At 42.8% G+C, this 21360-nt stretch overlaps 1 protein-coding gene across 10 annotated transcripts in view; it reads left to right on the top strand.

The window, feature by feature from the left end:
• The first annotated feature begins 2967 nt into the window (after positions 1-2967).
• Positions 2968-21360, top strand: part of AMER3 (APC membrane recruitment protein 3) — a 36218-nt gene continuing 17825 nt past the window's right edge. For 4 of the 10 annotated variants that reach the window (XR_010474770.1, XR_010474768.1, XR_010474769.1 and 1 more), the window contains exons 1-2: positions 2968-3112; positions 9481-12522. Coding sequence is in view for 7 of the 10 variants with exons in the window: in XM_065074251.1 (XP_064930323.1) it covers positions 9502-12504 (3003 nt within the window). In the remaining 3 variants the exon portion in view is untranslated. Of the gene's footprint in view, positions 3113-3405; positions 3546-9480; positions 12523-12840; positions 18195-21360 lie in introns of those variants that run through there. The other 6 variants (XM_065074255.1, XM_065074252.1, XM_065074253.1 and 3 more) reach the window with 6 other exon arrangements.

Raw genomic sequence — 21360 nt, 5'->3', positions numbered from 1 at the left:
ACCTCATCCCCTTGGCAGCAACTACGGCAACAACAGTGCCTCTCAAGGAAAACAGGCAGGAGTTGTTGAGGTGGAATACACTTACACAAATCTGTGGATAAACATCCTTCTATTTCCTTTGCTAAGTGCTGATGTTATTAACAGCAATTCACAATCCTAAATTTTGCAGCAGACACCATGTCACCAAGTAACTGAGAAGCGAGTAGCAATTAACTTAATGTAAGCCCTGGGAAGTAGTCAGATAAGTAGCAAAGATTGTTCCCTTCAACCTGGGTTAGTTTTCTGCAAGCAACCTGGAGAGAAAAAGCTCCATATCCCATTACCCATTCTCTAGGACATGCGGAACCAAGAAATACTGATAAGAATCCATGAATAATTAAGTTTAAGCTGATGTTAGCAGAAAGCTCAACTGGACTGGGGATGTTAGATTCCTCATTAGTTCACTGGCAGAGAATAGCTCGGGTCAAATTCATCCTGTAAGTAATTCCTTGGAAACAAATAGAGCTATCTCAGCAAAGGGTTTTGTTCTGAGCCTCAGGGTTAAACAATCTGCTACATTCTTCCATGAAAAAATAGTATAGTTTGCTTTTTGTGAGTTGCTCTTGCTAACAGTTGTCTTCAATCACTTGATGCAGGCTTGCTACCCACACTGGGGAGATGCAGGCTTCCAAGCTCCAGCAGGCTGGGTCTGCTGCTTCATCTGAAAACTCCCTCCCTGTGTGTCCATACCACCCCTTGTGTGGATTTTCCTCCTTTCCCCAGGCCTCCTCACTGGACACCAAGGATCTCCTGCCACACCAGGGACTGTATGTTCCTTAGTCTCTCTTCTCTCATGGGCCCTCTTCTTACTCCCCATGCCCAGGGCTGTGTGCTTCTGCTAAACAGATGGCAGCTGTTCCATGTGCCACTCATCTACAGTTTTCTGATTTCCCTTCCCTTTTATGCCCACTGATGCTCAAAACAATCCTGGACAGACTGAATTGATCAGAATTAATCAGAGAGGATGATTACATTCTGCAAGAACCAGCCTTTTGAACCAAGCTGTTCAACTGCCACAGTGGAGTAGCCTGAAACGAATAATTTTCAAATAGAAAAATCTAAACCCCTAGTTTTGCTAGGCTTGCTCAGACGATACCAACACCAGCCATCAGCCTTGAATCAGCACCAGAAGCGACCTCTGATTCACTGTCATATCTGTCAGCATTTCCAACAAGCCTTGGTGTCACTTTGATCAAAGAAGGACTTCAAAGTTTTAAAGTCTCCCTCTTGCCAAAAAGGAGTGCACTAAGTGGAGACTATCAAACGTGACACCACTGCAGAGCAAGGATCTACTACCTGAAAACTTTGTGTCTTCATAGGCCCATCATGAAGAAAAAAGGCTTCCTCCTTTATTACTATAAATATTTCATGCAGAATAAAAAGCATCAAATCTATTTCTAATTCATGTATTTTCTCTCATGATTGGTCTCCGTCTACTTGCCAGAGCTACTAGGATTTGCCCACAGCTTGTTCTTTCCTCCCACCAGCCTTTCGGTGAAGCCACACAAGGGCTTTCCACTTGTCGCAGGTTGGGATGAACCCAGAGTATTTCCCAGGCTGTAACTTTCCAGTCTCTACCATCGGGGACACCTCAGTGGCTCACTGGCTGGCACTCGGAGCAGGAGCACTCTGTTCTACCTTCTTTAAGGTCAACTGCCAGAATTTTCAGCTTTAGAAGCTTAGACAGCACAAAAGCTTAAGCTGCTTCCCCAACTCCAAGGTTCAGCTAGAGCACACGGTGAGCAGAAGATAAGAACAGGTAGCAGGTCAAGGCTTTTGTTCGCTTTCTGCTGTCACGCTGGGACAGAAAAGATCAGCTCTGTGACTGATGCACCCACTCCATTTGTGGGGGAATGCTCATCTTCAGTTCATACAGAGCTGGAGGATTTTCCGAATACCTGCACAGACTGGACCTGTCTGAACTTGCTGTCTCATTCAATCATCCGAGAGCTACCTCAGGGTAACTGCGCTGTCAGCCCCTGCATCAGGAGGGTGGACTGCCTGCAGATACACCCGTCTGTACACAACTCCTGCTGCATCCTGGAGTACAGCTAAACTGCAGCTCACAGGAGAGCTACTGAGCTGGATTAAGGCACTGGTCCACGGCATACACTTGGGCTTAAGAGGCTCCTATCAAGCCCCCAACAGTGGTGTTTCAACAAGCAGTGTGTTTGAAAGACTGATGTGAAGGACTCAGAGGAAAGTTAATGGGGAGGGACAATCAAGATACGATCAGGTTGGAAGCCCTTCACAAGGAAAGGGGCTAGGGTGAGGACACTTTTGTGAAATTAAAGCTCTTCTGTTTGTGATGGTAATAAACTCATCTATATAACAAAGAATGATGTTGCAACGTCAGATGTTGACTTCACTGCACACTGAAGCAGAAGTTAGATTGATTGTAAAAACAATTCGATAAATCATGTTTGATGAAGGCAATACAAGGCTGACACCAGGCACTTGACTTTGGCCAGCAGAAATATCCACTCTCTCCCCTTACACCACTTTACACCCACTTGAAACTCTCCCTAACTTCAACATTAACAAAAGCCCTACAAAGGGCTACAGTTCAATAATCTGCATACATTGCACAGTGAAGCATCTCCCTAACCTTAGAACATGTTAGGACCACTTTTCCTGAATCCTAGGAAAATAATATGAAAGGAAATGAATTTGGATGTGTTCCTCCCTATTTAATAAGCAGTCATATAGAGAGGAACCAAAATGCTGGCTCAGGACTCCCAAGCTTACCTTCTGGGCTTCTATTCCTTAGCAATGGAGGCACTTCCATGGCATTAAGCAGATGGCTGAAATAAGCATCTTTCCTAAATTAAGCTACATGTGGAAGCCTAGAATCTATGTAAGGTACAAAAAAGCTACAAGCAGGAGGAATGAGGGGGTGGGGATGAAGGAAGAAGGAGGAGGAAAAGACAGGGGGTGGAGAGTAACACTGGAGAGCAGCAGTGGTCCAACCCCTCAGAATCTGAAAAGCATCACAGGAGCCTCTGGATAAAGACCAGCCTCAGTAGCAAGGCTAGGAGAGACAGAGAGGATTTCTGCTCAGGGATAAAACATGGTGAGTAGGATTTTTGTTGTCTGCCTTATTGTTTGCTCTGGTGCAATGGCATTTCCTTTGCTCTGACACAGTGACTATTAATTTGGGATGACTGCTCATTTTTGAAGCATTGGTTCTTACTTATTTTTCATACATCTGACAAGTGCATGCCTGTCTGTATATAATGTACATTCTACCTTCATTCAAAGTAATAAATTACTGAAAACATGCAAAGCTGACAGCATTGACAGTGCTGTCTGTTACCAACAGGCTGCCAGCCAGGGCAAGTAAAAAATGCTGTTTCCTTCACAGGTACACAGTGGAAATTTCTGCTCAGCTGCCGTCTCCCAGCAATAGAGTGATGATTCGATAGCTCCCTGTGCAGGAGTTTGTGCTGCCCTTTTACACAGTGTAATTGGAACATTTTGAGCAGTTACATTTCTTTCAGCCTCAGGTACAGAAGAAAACTGAGTGAGGGGCACAGAGGTTTTGTCAGAGAAGGAGCGTCCTTTTGTCATAGTCTCAGCCTCTTGCTGCCGTGCCACACACCCCACGCGGGGCTGGGGAACACCGTGGGTGCCCCATGCGGGGCTGGGGGATGCCGTGGGTGCTGTTGTTCCCACAGGGATCCCTCCTGTCGGCACACAGCAGGAGAGTATACTGGGAGTAGAAACGTGGTTAATTTTACTATGAAAAATCCTGAGCTCCACGGAACAGCTGGCAGGGCTCAAAGGAAGGTTCAGGCTTCCCTATAGCACATCGCTAATAAGATTAAGCATTTAACTACATATCCTTCTAGTATTCTGCTGGGGAGTATAAGATTTTACTTTGTGTACTCAGTGGAACTGAGGTTGAAGAAAAACACATCAATGTGCTTTTCGCTGGTTCTTCATGAGAAAGCCATTGCCTGACCTAAATGTATATGCAAATAATTAGACATCCTGGGTTACCCAAGAGAGACAAATGATTAAGGAGAATGATAAGATACAGTCCCTGACGATGATGAGAGGAGGAGTACTAACAAGAGGCATGATCCCAATGCAGGTTTGTGTGTCACACAGCCGTCTTTAAAAATAAACATTCTTCTGTTTCCTGAATCATGCCTGTCCCCGATTACATCCTCCATCCTTTCCAGCCTGTTCTTTTCTGTCTTCTAATGGAGATGAGATACTAGCAGGGTAATCAGTTTAGGTGAGAAGATGAGCCCTGCTTTAAAATCCTCTTTGGTTTTCACCATAAGAACTGTTGTGTTCATTTGCTTACTGGAAACAGTGTGACAATAACTGCAGAGAGGATATCACCACCCTCTAGCAAGGAAGCATTTTATTGCTTTGTAATTAAAAAACAAATTAAGGGAATATATGGAGTATATTATCATGATTATTAGTAAGTATTTCCATTATTAACTTTTATCTTCTGAGATAGAGAGTTAAGGCTTTTGACTGTAAATAAAGTCTTATTCCAAAAATACTCCCCCCCTCCCACTTTACTGGGAGCACCAGCTGTTCTTTATGCATTGCTAATTGATTAGATCCTAAGCATTAAAATTTAGTATTGCCTGCTGACTTTAAAAGTAGCCGTGGCTCTCACCACCTCATGCTCGCTTGGTTTTGCATTTTAGGGCTTCCAACTGGCACTCAGCAAAAATCCTCCTGAGGAAGGGAGAGTCTCCCATGATACAATTTCTCAACAAATATTTTTTTTTTAAATATTGCATCTTAAAGTGCATCGATTTTAAGCATAATACATCTCCAAATGCCCAAACCACAGAGAAGTTTTCAGGAAATTTAATTATGCTACCATTTTTGTTTGGAAAGCAGGGGTAACATTTTCAAAGGCAACTCTGATACTCAGGATCTTGAGTCTGATTGATATGAAGCCACTTGCAGAAAGGGGATTTTGGATTCACTCCAGACTTGTATCCTAAATCACAAAAGCAGTCCAAATAGAGCTTTTTTCTTCTTTTTAAATTAAAAACCATTTAAAAGTGTGCAATATTTATCAAGTCTTTCATTTAATAAAAGAAAAATGCTTGGAGGGAGGTTAAATTCAGATTCCAAGTGGCATGCACAATTCTGCTTAGCAAGAGGCAGCAAGGTACCACTTCCACAACCTGCCAATTTTAAGAATGAACTCATATCTTCCCTGCAAAATAACAACCATATTCTGAATTTTGTTTATTTCTGTCTCCAAGAGAGACACCTATATATAAATTACCCATCAAAAAAGCAAGTAAGAGTGTCCAAGCCAGACAGCTGATAAGATTTTGGAATAAATGAATCTTAGTTATATTTTTTCCTACTTAAGCAAACGTCACGTTGAGCCAAACTTGCCAAAGCCAGAGAGGTCACCTAAATTTCCTCTTCACAATACTATTCTTCTTATCCACACAACTTCACTGAAGCAGATACTTCTACCTTCCCAGTAGGATGCTATTCCTAGAGCTACATCTGGAAGACTGCTACTTTAGCTACTGACACATTAAAGCACAATCTATTTTACCTTTTCCTAGAAGATAACCTAAAGAAAGCTTTCCATTCTGAGATAAGCTAGTTTAAGATAATAACTTTGACACCAGCCCAAAAACCAAAGCAAGTCTTCCCCTCTTTCCTCCAGAGAGGGAAAACAGTGGGGAGCTCAGCCTGGCAGAAAGCTTGGGGGCCACGGGCAGAGGCAAGTGCGACCCCTCTGTCTGACCCCCACGACAGAGGCACTATTGGGATGGTTTGGATCCTGCCTCCATCCATCTTCCTCCTGCTTCCCAGTGAACACCAGTCCAGCTCCACTGCACCCCCTCTCTCCTCCTTGTCTGCTGACCTGGACTTAGGTAGAATTTAGGACACCTGAATATGGCTCTTATGAACCAGAACAGTTACCTAACTCAGTCTCGTTCAGGTCCTTGTAACCCAGGACTATGAGCAATTGCTCTGACTGTCCTAAAACCAAAGCTCAGCCCACAGGACTGTGTTTGCCTTCCCATTCTAAAACTTTTATATGAAACACAGACACAGTAAAATGGTATTTTTGGTATTTGTTTGAGCCTGAAGTATCTCTTCACTTTATAAGCAATATTATTCAAATTTAAACCAAAGCTTTATTTCCATTATAGTATAAGCCCAAAATCCAGATCTAATTGCCTGCTTAGACATTTGTGAAATCCTAAAAGTGAGCAGCTGGTATGATCAAGACAGATAAAAGTACTGATTACTGTAGATGGGAAGTCTCAGCACTGCTGCACTTAAGATCATTGTAAATGACTTTTAAAATGTAGCCCAGTATGAGATTCAAGCATGTTATCTATTTAAACACGTGTTCCACAAGTAATTTCACAGATATTAAAAAAAGAGGTCAAGTAACGTTAACAAAGAAAACACCCAGAGCCTGTTGAAACAGAACAGCCTAGCCTTAGCTGACTGACTGCTCATTTCCACAGGTTTCTGTTCTTCACAGTGATTTTTAATTGCAAAATGTATTTCCTTTGCAAAGGTGGAAATCAGTGCCTCATATACCCTTTATATATACCTGTGGAAGAAGAGACACACTGCAACTTAAGTTCAAAAGAATAATTAAAAAGGAGCAGAGACAGACAACAGTGTAGCTGAGTGCACCAGTCAAGAAATCCCAGAAATGTACCAGTTTTAAATGCCTAGAATAATTTTTCACAGAATTTTGATTAGCTTTACATAACCACTGGAGGGTAACTTTCCCTTATAGCACTTTTATCTGTCTCTAACTTCACTGGTACAGCTTCTGGGGTTAGAGATATAACTGTATCCCTGCAGAGAGGGGAAAAAAAGGTATTATGGTATGGTCCATTACATCCAAGAATGCTAAAAGTATTAATAGATCTAGAAAGAGAGCAGCATTTCATAAATATCTCTGTTCTGTATTTGGAAAGAAGCTCATTGGTAATTTGTATCATATGAGGATGAAGAGGAACTCATCATATGGGAAGTTACAAAACAGCATCTGAGACAAACATTTCAAAAAATCTGCAGGCTCTGGTAGCCTGTCCTTAAGTGCCCTCAAAGAGCTGAATGAGATCTTCCCTTTCTTGATGTTCATTTTTAATAACATTTTTAATGGGGAAGATTCCCAAAGCTGTGTCAGTGTTAAAACAGGATAAGCAGGACGACACAGTGAACTAGATCTAATGAGTCTTGCGTGAATCCTAGGGGAAAATGAGAAAAATAATATATGGGATTAAATAGGGACATTAAACAAAGTTAGTGATTATATGTATAGAAGATGTTAAAACAAACAAACAAAACAATAGCTAACTTATGTTTTTTTCCTCATCAGATGAAACAGAAAAGGTAGCATAGGCTACCATCAGTGTATCTTACATTAATATACTATATATATATATATATATATATATAGTCAGTACAGACATTATTCAGGCCATTTGGGCTTTCATGTCAAAACTGTTCACCTAATCTATAAAAAAAAAGAACAAGCCTCAAAGTTTCTAGACCCAGTTATCAAACTAGTAGTCCATTGTGTTTCTTATCAAGGAGATACAATTCAGACCAAATATTTCTTTATTCAAAAGATTATCTATTGACATCCTGAATTTGTAGCTTTTAATGTTTCAAACTCGACAATAAAACAAATCCACCGCTAAAAACCTTTTTAATGTATCTAGAGAAAAACTTCCAGAAAATGCAATTTCCTACAAAAATGACCATTGTTTAGTAGCAAGAATGGGCAGAAACAGCTGCAGGACTTCAGAGATCCTACACAGCATTGTTGTAATGCCAGCATTCACCATGGCACCGACCTCTAAGGAGTTTCTCAGCAGCAGGACTTCCTGCAGGGACACAGAACCTATTAATACTTCTACAATTATAAAGGACTGAGATGTCAGACACTTTATTTTTGACATATTAATAACTGGTCTTGCATCAGCTGTTTCCAATCGTTTTCATAGCTCTGCTGGAGTTCTGCACACTGAATTTCTTCTCAATCACACCTTGCTTTTCAGAAGAGGAGTATAATCATGTCCCAGTGACCTATTTCTCAATATGCAAAACCAGTTTCCCGCAGCAGCAGTGAACTCCAGATACCTGACAGTGTAGTGAAATGTTTACAGGCTTTCATTAAGAATGCTCTGCAATACTCACACACAGCCCCAAACACAAATAAATGTGCCAACATCTCAACCATACTGACAGACACCCATCTATCACCACCCACATCTTCCATAACAACCATACTCTTGATGTTGAACAGTCACAATTTACATTTACATTTTCTTCCTTTTGTCACTGACCTATATTTAGTTGTAAACATTGCTAATCACCTGCCAGTTTGCAGCTCCTATGAGAAACAGGCTGTCACTGATGTGCCTGCTGGAGAAGTGCTGCGGGTGACACAACTCCCAGCTGCCAGACCCGTATCTGCTTCCCATCCAGTAAAAACCTGGTTTCTCTAGCAGCTTTTAGGAAGGGCTTGCTTCTTCCCTGACCTACCTTTACGTAAGTCCATTGACTTACTCAATATTCAATAAGGCAGGAAAGGAGCAAGTGTGTCCATGAAATAACTCCTGGAAAACTGAAAGCGTCATGGCTAAAACCAAACAGGCCACAAGGAGCATTGATACAGGTAATAGAGTATTTTTAGAAACAGCTAATCAATGCACAATGTAGATTCAGCACGGCAATGCCTCAATGTACTTACACTGGTCTTTGCAAATTGGAAATGATGCTTCTGTCGTAATTAACAGTGATTTTCAATGTGGCATTTTTGACTTTTTACAATAAAAGCAGTAGTGCAGAAAATTATACTTTATACTCAGGAGGAAGCAAAAACAGTAATTCAGCTTCACAGGATTGTACCAAGGTTTACGGATTTTCTATTCACAGGTAAGGCTTATTTTAATATAAAGTGAACATCATGTGTCAGATGTTTGATCTGCTTTCTCAGGAGATTTCCCACCCTGAGCTCTTAGTCCTCTTCAAAGGCACAGATTTGTGAACTGCTGATCCCTGATGCACACACTTGCATGTTAAAGTTCCTCAGACATTGCTTTTCACTGATGCCTCTTCTACTTTTGAAATAGTATCTCTATCTTGTTAAAAGCCATCCTGCAGTCATAATCCTAAATCCAGATGCCCCCATTTCTAACAGACAAAATGTTCTCTGAGCCTCAGCTACCAAGGCCTGATGTGTACTGTCTTCTCCTTGCTGGACCTTCCAGCCAGTGCTGACAGACCTGCAGTTTCACTTGATCTGTTTCTCATGCAATACCATGATTCAGTGATGGAAATTCCTGGTGACAAATAAACGCAATTGTATAATGCTTAATATCCATCCCCTTGTTCTCCAGTTTTAGAAGTGCTAGCCTTTGGCCTCACGATATTTTTATTCTGTTGTTTTCTTTACAGAAACACATGTGAGGAAGCAGTATGGAGCTCAAGAGAGGAAAGACCTTCATTAAATCCAGCGTGCAACATGAGAAGGTGCCACCAGTACACACAGTTCCTATCAACAAAGACGACACTGGGAAAGACAAAAAGGCAGCTCTGGAGGGAAACCACAGTGTAGCTGAAGTCCAGCTGGCATGTTTGGCCACACACAAGAACTACAGATTTTCTACCAGGGCAGCAAGGAATGGAGCTGGTGACAACAGCCTGGAAAAATCATCTGGGTCCTCCTACAAACTTGTAAGGAAGAGTAAAACCCACGACTGTGTTAGTGAGGCAGACAAAACAGAGCAGTGCAGCCCCAGCAGGGCATGTGAGGAAGGTTTTTCTGGAAAGGGTAAGGGGCGACTTGTCAATAGTATCAGCTTTTCGGGTATGTCCAGCTCCAGCAGTAAGAAAGAGTGTGTGGTCAGCCCCAGCCAGTCTGCGTGCAGCAGCCAGATGATCGACTACAGGAACTTTGTGCCACAGATGCCTTTTGTACCAGCTGTCGCTAAAACCATTCCCAGGAAGAGAATTTCCCTCAAGAGATCTAAGAAAGGGCTCAGAGATATATTTCATATGAAAAAAAATAAACCAGACAGCCTTCCATTCCTGGTTGAGAAGGAGAAGAATCTATCCTCTCCAGGCTGCAAGAGTGAGTTGTCTGGGCGTCTTGCAAAGTATCTTTTCAAAACTGGAGAAAGTTTTGCAGCTGATTGCTTGTCCCAAGACTGCTCAGACAGTGAACTGCAGTCTGACTCTTCCTATGACTGCTGCAACACCCTTTGTGAAGATGTCGCCTCCCTGAAGAGCTTTGACTCTCTCACTGGCTGTGGGGAAATCTTTGCTGATGAGAGCTCGGCTCACCTGGAGCTGGAGAACAGCAAAGAAGTTCTGCTGAGACGAGGCAAGCACAAAGACAGCCCTGTCATGGGCTCTTTCCAAGGGGGTGTGGAGCAGTTGGCCTCTCCTGGGCAGAATGAGACTGTTGAATTTGCAAAGTTTTGGGACAACATCAACAAATCAGTGAGGCTACATCAGAGTGCTCTGTTTGATAAGAAGTTACTGAAGATACCTGGTCCTGATGTGGAAAAGGCTAGATGCCAGGCTGCTGCATCTGTGACAGACCCCCAAGTGTCACCTGATAAAGACGGTGACAATTCCAAAGAGAGCTCCACAGAAACAGGAACACCAAAAAGTGACAACCAGGAATCCACATCCACAAGTGATGAAGGCTACTATGATTCATTTTCTCCTGGACAAGATGAAGAAATGAAGGAAGCTCAGACCCCTGGGGTCCCAGGTAGATTTCCAAGAGACAGCTACAGTGGAGATGCCCTTTATGAGCTTTTCTATGATCCAAATGAGGTCAAAATAAATCCAGTTCTAGATGATGACTTGTGCACATCTGAAAGCATTTCAGAACAAGCCATTGAAATCCCTTTGTCCATTTACAGCTTTCATGTTGGAGCTGAGGAGAACATGGCTTCGCAGCCAACTCTAGACATTATCAGCCAGGGTTTTTTCCACAGCACGTGGAAAGGCAAAGAATGTTTGCTAAAGCTCTGCGATACCGAGCTTTCATTGACCATGGGGATAATAAACTGGCTGCGAAAACACGCGGGGCTCGTTTCCTCCCCTGACTCTCTTCAGAGTCCTCAATCACAGCCAGAAAAATCTAGTGATTCATCTATACCACCCAGCCCAGAACAGAAAGTGAGCACAGAATCTCAGCAGGAGAAACCAAGCAAGGAAGAATCTAATACATTTAACCTCTGTGCATTGTTGGATGAAAGCAACCGTGCCACTGAGGCCTCCTCAGTAAATGTCGCTGAAAGAGACCACAGGCTGGACTCCTGCCCCAACACAACTAATTTGGATTTTCAAGGAAGTGAGGCGACTCACCACATGGATTCATCTACAGTGCCTGGGACTGTGGAAACCACCAAAGCATCAAGTTATGCACCACAATCACAGGCTAACGGAGATAATCTGCAGACATCTTCAACTAAGAATGAGAAGATGGCAATTTCAGAAGGATGCGAGACATCTGGAGACAAAAACCCACTGCCAGAAAAGCTGAACAGAGAGAGTGGTTCCCAGAGCTCTGAAAACCCTTCACTAGATGATAATCATGAAGTAGAGTCATGTTACTCCTACAAGACTGCTGCAACCTCACTCCTGGATCTCCTGGAGGACAGAAATAAACCAACGTACCCCTCTCTCTCTATTTCCTGTGGTAAACCACTGCAGCCTCTGACTCTCAGACGCTTCCAGAGCTATGTTAGCCCCACAGCAACAGAGAGCAGCACTAACATAGTGCAGCTCTTAGAGCGCTGTGTAACACAAGTGGCATCGTTAAAAATCAGCTATGAAAACAAACACCTGGAAGACAAATGCATTGGGAATGAAGTAAACAATATCATTCGTAAGATGTCTCAGTACAAAAACAAGTTATTCTTGCAAAATGAAGGTAACTGCATTGCCCAAAATCCAGAATACTCCAGTATTCCTAGCACAAACCAATACAACTATGAGACAAGTTTCCAATCCGGCAGCCTGTATAATTTGAAGCAAAATGTGGAGCAAATTTGCTCTGAAGATCAGAGAAGCAGAGCAAAAATCCTAGGTGAGGTCACTAGAAGCAAGATAAATTTTGAATATGCCCAGCTAAACAATCAAGCACTGTCCTATTTAAAAGACTTTACAATTGACCTCAGTCCAAGTGACTCTGCTGCTGCCACAACTCTTAGCAGACCAACATTTTTACCTCTCTTTAACTCTGTCTGCTCAGATGCACCTGCTACTTTTCCACAAACTTCACACAGCAGCTCAGTCTCTCCCACGGACCCGCTGCAGCTGGAGGAGGCCAAGCCGCGCAGCCCAGGGCCATGGAGCTCTGCGGAGACGTCACACGTGGGTCTGGCTGGAGGGAGTGCTCTGTCCCCAAACCTGCAGGCTGTGACCCTGGGGACAGCAGCGACAGGGAGGAACCACCAGTAACGCACCTGCGTTGAGAAGGTGAGTGGTTATGTGGTGTCTGAAATTAAATGTGAAAAGGTAACATCTGTTCCGACTTCACACTTAGGGCAGCGCAGTCTGATACATACTCAGGGTTTCTCACTTTTCCAGTTCCACTGCTCTTAACTTCAGCGTGGCAGTTAAGAGTAATCAAAATTTTAATGACACATTTGCTGAAACCAGCAGCCACATATAGCAGGTATCTCATTCGCTGAGTCTTACAAGTCACGTGCAAAGGTTGAAGCCCCATCTCCCATTTAGATGCAGCAGTTTTCACACCAGCTGAAGCAGAGAAAATTTTTCCTTCTCCCACTCCAGGATCTGCCACGTTTGGAACAACACTGTGGATATGGCTGCCTGGCCACAGGCTGCTGGCAGCACTCAGCTCAGATTCCTCACCACCAGGTCATTAAATCCTCTTACTACTTAATAAAAACATAAAAACTATGCCCTGCTTCTTTCCCTCTGGAGTGATAACTGGATATCAGACAGAGCTCTCTACTGCAGTCCTGAGGCGTGAGCTGCTACACAAGGGGTCACAGGAGAAAGCCGCAGATCTGCAACGTTAAGTCACAGGGCAGACAGACATACCCTGTCCTGCAGTTGTGTGTATGGTGTGCCCTCAAGCACAAGGGAAAGCACGCAATACTCTGCTGCTGCTGCCAAGTGTACCAAAAGGGTGTTCTCCTAACAGGGCTGCAAGCTTCAAATCTGTCTCCAGTAGACAGAGCTGGTCTCTGGCCAAACAGTGCCGTGGCAGGGCAAGAGCTGAAGCCAAGGCATGCTCCATGTGTAAAGCTTGACAGGCTTCTCCAGAGAGGGATTCTAGGCTCTGTGCTCCACCTCAAGCTTTTGAAAATCCTTGAACCACACTTACTGGATAGGGAGATGCAGAATTTGTTCTCTGACATAGGGTAAGAAACACCTCTGTTGTAAAACAGAAAGAGCTGCTCAAGTACACAGCCATGGTGCTGGTTCAGATTGGCTTGTCACACAAGGTTTTAGGCCAGAGCAGACACCATCTGTACGTACTGCTCTGACTGTGCCAGGTGAGAAATCCTCTGTCCTCCAGTCGCCGAGAGGAATCTGTCCTAGAAGTTTAAACCCATGAAAATTTTCTGTCACGTGTCCCAGCAACTCTGACAGATTGGCTGGACTCTGCCCAGCCCCAGCACTCCAAGAAACAGCCTTTGGAGGTGGTGGAAGATGCAGAGGAGGCTGCAGCACGGGCCAGGAGAGAGAATTAAGGAGCAGCTCAATATTGAATGGAGGAACCCAGAGAACACAATGCTTCTTGTTGCTCACAGCAGTGTAACTGTTTTCTGGTCATTTCTAAGAGCTTCCCAAACAGCACAAACTAAAAAGGACAGTATTTCTCTCTGCATGAGGCAGAAACACCCTTACGTTTTCAAGTGTTGGGAGATTTGGCCACCTGCTTTGCTGTTTACATCTTTGTGAAAGTGCCCTTCCCCACTAACACGTCTGCCATCGCACAGAGGCTTATTTTTCAGGGGTCTGCATCAGGTTAATGGCCAGAGACTGTCAGTCATCAATACCATTTACTAATGCATCATGTAGTTACTACCTGTTCATCAGTGAACTGGGTCTTCCTTTAGTGAGAGAAGTGATTTTGTTTTGTTTCCATTTTTGTTGCAAACTATCCTGCAAACAATGCTGACTAGCAAGCCATCTTCTTGTGCCCCCAGATTTTTAGGCAGAACTTGCCATCCAAGCACACACCATAGTCCTTCGAACTACTTGCCTCTATTAGATTATTTCTGAAATGAAAAATTCAGTGTAGGCAAGGGAAGACTTCTAGTCATAGCTAGTATATGTAAGAAACTGGTGCTAGGCACAGATTTTTAAGGTTAGAAGAGCAGTTCAATGTATGAATTGGCCTGATATTTTTAGTTTGTTGTGAATATTAGTCTACAGGGTACTGCTAAGAATATCGCTGCCTGCGCAGGCTGGGAACACACAAAGGGATTCTAATTTTGAGGAGTCACTTGCTTCCTGGTAGAAACAGAGAAGGGAGTCATAGCTGCCGAGACTGTCAGAAGCAGTAACAGACTGACTCTTCACACGGTACAAGATACACTGCAAGTAGACATTACAGGGGCATTTTCTACTGCATTGTCTCAAATGGCAGCTGCTATGTGCCACCATGTGTCAGCACTGACACTCACGGTGTCAGGAATGTGACACAGTTCATACGCTACCACCTCAGTCCCAGAAAGATGAGAATTCAAGTTTTTTCCAAAAGGGATCTGTTGATTTTTGATCGAGGCTTCTCCAACAGTAAAATGAATGGCATCTTAAAATGCAGATGGGATTTGCATATTCATAAAGTGACTTTGAGGAATGGTCTCATTTTAAGGGATCATTTCACTACAGGCTTTGTTACAAATGTATTACAGAAAAATAATTTAGACAATAATTAAAATGGCATTTAACACAGTTAAAGGAAATGTCTGTGGTGATAGATATAAACACTGCCATGTGACTGAATTTTCCTACCCGGTATCTTCTTGCCCGCCTACATTAACAGATGGCCTACAGGTTTGCCGGAAATTTTGATTCTTTTTGAAGGTGACTCAGGATCTTCGTCTTAATCACGGGGATGGTAGTGTAACTGAGGTGACGTATAAACACGATGTCATCTCTGAATCCATGGAGACAGACATCATCGAGAAACACTCCTACGCTGGACATGACTGTGCAAACCCCAAGAGCTTATACACAAAGAATGCTCCAAGGTTCACTGTTTTAAAACTCCACACTCAGGTGCTGTGAGAGACGTGACCGAGGCAGAGGCAGCTGCAGAAGTTTGTGCTTTTTGACTGGATGTTTTCCAGCAGGAAACTCCATCCTGAACAAGGGAACGCTGTCCTAGAGCAGTGCGTTGGGTTGACTTTTCCTGGCTGTTGAAATCTCTGGGACTGGCCAAACAGGCAGACAACACTGCATGTCATAGCCGCAGAGAGAACAAAGCACTCCCTGAAAACAACTGTGTTTCAGACCACTGAGCCACTTCTACCACATAACATGGTTTGAACTGTATCTTCCATTAACTGGTAGATGTGGCAGAGCCACAAAACCCACGTGTGCTCCCAACAGTACGTGCTCACCTAATTCAAATGCTGAACCGCCACATTATGCACCAATTGAAGCTTTGGATGTGTTTCAGTGATAGCACTAAAAGGAATATGTTGCAATAAGCTTGGCCTCAGGTCAGAAAAAAATAGATAACTGTCAGAGGGATTGCCATAATAGATAGGGCAGCTGTACATAAAAGACGACAGTATGGCATACATTATTGCTGTTATCGAGGAACTGAGATTCAAAAGCAGATAAAAATACAGCCTAGACACTGCAAAGTGACAGATGAATGTGTATCTGGTCCTCACCAACTGAAAGGCTACTCGCAGTCTAGGCAATTTCTGTAAAGCTCTTTATTCCATCCCGGTTCAACTTCATTCCCTCTGTCTTAAATAAGGTTGCATTTCTTCCAGAGAGATATTTCCCTGTCTGTCAGGCACAGGGAAGGCAGACTACAGTATCTGGATTTGATAAAAAGGAAAAGCAGAATGGAGCCTCATCTGCATATAGGCAATTGTCTGATATATGGTATTATTTCTCGAAATAGCCAGAGAGGTGCTTTAATGGGTAAAAAAATAAAGACAGAATCCCTCTGCACACAGCAGAGTAAGAGTATGGTAACACATTCAAAGCCCGGGGTAAGAAATCCATATATTTCCACACTCCCCCTGTGGCGTAGCAATTGGCTCCTCTCTCAAGTCTCACATGGCGTAATGTAAAAACGATAAAATGCGGAGAGAGCCAGCACATTTTCTGCATTGGAAATGCCTCTGGCTCTGAAACAAATACCTTTATAACGTGAGGTGCCCAGATCATCTTGCACTGAACCAGACACTGAAATCTCATCTGACAGTCCACCAGCCACATGTGCACACATGCACACACGCACACGTTCCTGTTCAGACAAATGCATCACAAAGTACAAATATACCATTTGTCACATATGGTACCACAGAGGCAAAAAGCAGGGAGACAGAGGTGACAGGCCACTGCCTCTGCTAATACATTTGAGTGTTAGTCACCATGTGCCCAGATACTTGGGTTAAATGCTAAATTAAACAATTTTCTCCTTCATTAAGCACTGTTGCTTCTGGACTTGGCTCTGTCTCACTGTACTGTCTTCATGGGACTTTGTCATCAATGCTTACTCTATCCAAAATCCGAATTCTGTCAGGAGGAAGAAATGTTCTTGCCAGCTTATTTGCTAGAGAAGGGTTTTTTGACACTGTTATCAGCACAGATGATATCTTAAACAGCAGATGCACTATAATGTTGTTAAATGTGTTTCATTTTAAAACCAAAGAAATTGATTTGCTGCTTTACCCGCTATTGCTATTGCAGTAGGCTGGTTTCCATGGATACAGTATTACAGAGACTCTACTTTTCCCCTGTTGACAACAGTACAGAAAGCTAAATTCTCATCTTCGTTGCACCAGCATAAATTTGAAGCCAGGGGAATGATTCTCAGATTTAACCCTGAGAGCAGAAGCTGGCTCCCAGTCTCCTTCAGCCTTGAATGGGAGATTTTCAGGGAGATGGCGATGGATGGAAAAAAGAAAAGAAAAACAGTTTCTGTGGACAGCAGCATGGGCTGAGGGACAGGACATATGAAACAAATACAGTGCTTTTCTATGAGAAATGGGGAAAAGTCAAGGCAGAATGAAAAACAAAACAAACCAACCAGAGAAAACCCAACAAAACAAAACCAAACCCCCCTGCTTATTCAGAGGCTTAGTGTCTTGCCTGACACAACTGCAAAAATACAAGTCAAGTTTTGGCTATAGAAGTCTGGCTATAGAAGACCTTATAATTATCTATATGGAGTCGGGCCAAACATCACTCCATTTGTTTAAATGACGGAATGAATTAGTTATTACTATTCTGACAAAAACCTGCTTCACTTCTGTTTTGCTGTGGTGGCCGGGAAGACGTCAGGGTGGGAAGAAGGAGGAAGCAAGAGACTCGTATCCAGTTACAGAGCAGGCGTCTTCCTTTAAAGAGGAGAGAATCCAGCCCCGTCTGGATTGCAGTCGTGGAGACACTGAATGCAAAGCAGATCCTCAGCTTGAGAATGCTCTGTACAAACCTGATGGCATTTATAGTCACCAGCTGGCAAGTAAAAAAGAGTAAGAGGAAGACCCTGGTAACCTTGTCTTTTTGACCTCATGTGTAAAACCTCTAGTTCTGTTCCTTCCATGCAGAGAGGGGCAGAAGCAGAGTCCTCCAAACAGCACTGCATCCCACCCCTGCCCCCGGCTGCAGCAGGTGCTTGGAAAAGGAGTGTCAGAAAGAGGAAAAATGGACAATTTTGAAACCTGAAATAACCAACTTCCCGTCTTCTGGCAACCAGCACCCTCTGAGCAAGACAGCGGCTCCTCCTGGATGTCTGGGTTTAGCGTTCCCTATTCCAAACTTAATTAAGTGTACGAACTTCAAAGCTTTCTAATTTGTGTTATGAAATTTTATTTTGTTTAGTGTGTGTCTCTCAGGCACCTCTCAAAATCAGATGTCTATTGTGCCTGTATGTATCAATTTTGCTTTGTAAAACTTCAAAAACATTCCTTTTGAATTTCCTCCTTTTCTGATCTGTATTTGTACCCAAAACGGGCACTGTCTCTTTTGTGGCCTGGCAACACCTGAGAGACTACAGACACTGTTGTGATTGTGTATTCAGGGCAGAGGCCATGCTTCCGTACGTAAGTCTGGGTTCTTTGTGTAAACTCATAGTGCAGGGAGACAGAAAGCACAGAAATCCTCAGCAGCAGTAGATTTTCTGCATTTTTCTAAAAAAACCCAAACCAACCACATACACCACCACAACCCCCCCCCCCCAACCACACACACACACATACACATGACCACCAGAAGGTTTTAAATCTGGCTAAAGTAAAAGCAAAAAATTTGACCATGACAGTGAAAGGCCTGAAGCACCGTTGTCATGAGCCAGTGCACAGGGAGCCTACACTCTTCTTCTAAGGAAATGTCCAAAATGAAGACAGTTCCCTATCAGGTCTTATGGAAGGCTGCTCTGTTTTAAGAAAACTCTTCTTGTCAGTTCTTCAAGAAAGGCCAGACTGTACACATTTGGTGCGGTGAGTTTCTTATGCCATTTCAATCATGGGGACTGCATCTGATTTACAACATTTCAATGTGAGAAAGATGTTTGCAGTTCTTGGACAGCAATACAGCTCAGGGTAGAGAGAAGAAAAACAGTACTGTATGTTAGACTTTTCCTGTGGAATAAGGCATTAAATTGAAGCCTCTCTCCACATGCACTGTGGCAGACCTATTCAGGTAAACGTTAAAAGATCTAACAACACTAGATAGTTGCAGCCAGTGATGACAACTGCACAAAAGATACCATGATATTGCAGCCAGCAAGTTTCTCTCTCCCCACAATCAGCTGTCCTCTCCTCCTTTGAGGTGATTATATCATCCAAAGGGCAACTGTCAGTCTGCAGGTCACGGTATAGGGAAGGTTCCTGGAGATCCAAGAAAATGGAAGGTCCTCTTTGTCCGTATTTCTGATTGAACGATTCTCATTTCACAACAGAGAACAAGGTAGGAAAACGTAGCCTGGCTTTTTAAACAAATGAAGCAAAGCCATAATTTAAAACTGTCCCTTTGCTATCACAGACTCCTCTCCTCCCCCCCATTTCATTCTGCAAAGGAAATGTGCTGGCTCTGCAGAATCCAGACCTGCAGCATGTTGGAAAGTGCAGAAAATGAAAACTGAGTGCTCAGCTCAGTGCCCGATGGGAGCAGACAGGCTGGCACAGCACCCACAGCGCCGTGCCCACAAAAGCCAGTCAAGCTCTGTTTCCTTGCAACAGCGGCCACAGAACTGAGCATTGGGTTCTGTGCTTTGGTCACATTAACAGAGGTGCAGATGGTGGCTGAAGGACGCAGAGATGGAGAATCACAACCTAAGATTAGGCAGGATTAAGGATTTTTGTCCGTTGCCCCCCCCAAGCCCCTTTGTTATGTTTTGCCATGTCACAGCCAACAGAGGGGAACAAAAACAAGCCAAGGTGTTTTCTGGGTGGTGATACACAACCAGGGAGGTTTTTGCAGAGAAATCAATGGCAAAACAAATTCTATCTGACTTCAGTAAGGATGGAGAGGGAGCGTTATTTACAGCAGGAGTCATGAGACAAAGCACTGCATCAGAAATTTTCACAGCTCCAGCTTTTCAGGAGAGATTGTGCCCTCTGTTTGCAGCTGCGCTTTTAGGAAACATTTCCTTGGGTGTTAGCCTTAATTAACCCTGGCACGGTTGCGTATTTGAAATAAGGGAAGGTTGTATTTTACACAAACATCAAATGGGGCTTTTCAGCGGCAGGAAAAACACTGAGGAAAAGGAGCAGCTCTCCCATCTGCATACTTTAAATAGAGGATGCTGCAATTTGTGGCTCTTTGAGAAATACAAGCTCAATCTCTCTTCCTTATCCACTCCATCTTCCCATGAACATACAAGTTTGGTTTTGCTCTGAAAAAAGCACTAAGTAGACTGTTACTATAGCAACCAACTCCCTGAAACCCGTTTATAATTAAGATGGTGGTCTAACCACCTACAAAATACATCTCGCAAAAACCTCAAGTTTACATCTTCCTGAGGAACAACTGAGTGTTTTCAGTGGGTCTGTCTGATCAGAGCAAGGCTGGTGAGGTTAGTTTGCAAGAGTGATGAGGCATTTGGAAGTCGTTTGCTACTGAGACAGCAAAAAGATGCCAGGACACAGCAAGGTTGCAATTTAAGGCTTTTTTTTGCTAGATCTCTTAAAGCTTCAATCAATAACAAGATAGTACTTGAATTACTGCAGCTCTCAAAAGTACTCTTCACCTATAATCTAAAATTTTGGAACACCTAATTAATCATAATTAAAAATTTTAAAAAGCCCTTAGTTTTTTTCACAATTCAAAGGCTGTTTTATTTAAAAATAATGTAATAAAACTAATAAATATTTTTCTGCTAGAGAAAGGTATGTTAGTTTTCCCTTTAGTGTTTAAAGGAGATGACAGCTAGCCTGAGTGAGCACAATCCTTGAAACACAAACTAAGTATGGATAAGGTTCATTTTAAAATGACATTTATTGCCAATTGCGGGCTGTATAATGCAAATGATAGAAATGTGAAGGCTTTATGTTATGAGATTTTATAGAGATAAACATATATACAGACACTTAAAAGGAAGAATTCTATTTCTCCCTTGACCTCTGATCCTTACACATTTCATATTAATAATGATAAAGATAGTGTATCCATCAGTGTATATGTAAATTGTAATGCCCTTGACCCACGGCGGTTCAATCAAATACCCATCAAATTACACAAACATTAAATTCTGGGGCAGCTTATCATTTCCCAAGTCTCTACTGCATTGTGTTTCAAACTTACTTCATTAAAGGGTAATTTAATCTTTCAAATATTGAAAAAAAACAATGATAAAGCAAGTTTTTAAATTAAGTCCAGAGACCAGGCACCTTGCATTTAAATGGATAAAATGTAGTCTAAATATTGGTTGTTTGTACTTTACTTCCACTTATCTACTTTTTATTTGTTTTCTTGGAAAAAATGAATGTTTTTCTCTATTTTCTGGGTTATTTTACTAGCCCTGTTCTAATATTGTATAGACCAGTAGTAATCTCAGAACCCCAAAATGCCAACCGCTGCTCTTCGGTGTATTTCTGAGCCTCCCAAAATTCTAGATTTCACGATCAGAAAAGGAAGGTCACCTTC

Source organism: Columba livia, chromosome 9 (assembly GCF_036013475.1).
Source record: "Columba livia isolate bColLiv1 breed racing homer chromosome 9, bColLiv1.pat.W.v2, whole genome shotgun sequence".
Lineage (NCBI taxonomy): Eukaryota > Metazoa > Chordata > Aves > Columbiformes > Columbidae > Columba > Columba livia.
This window is presented reverse-complemented; position numbering and strand designations above follow the sequence as displayed.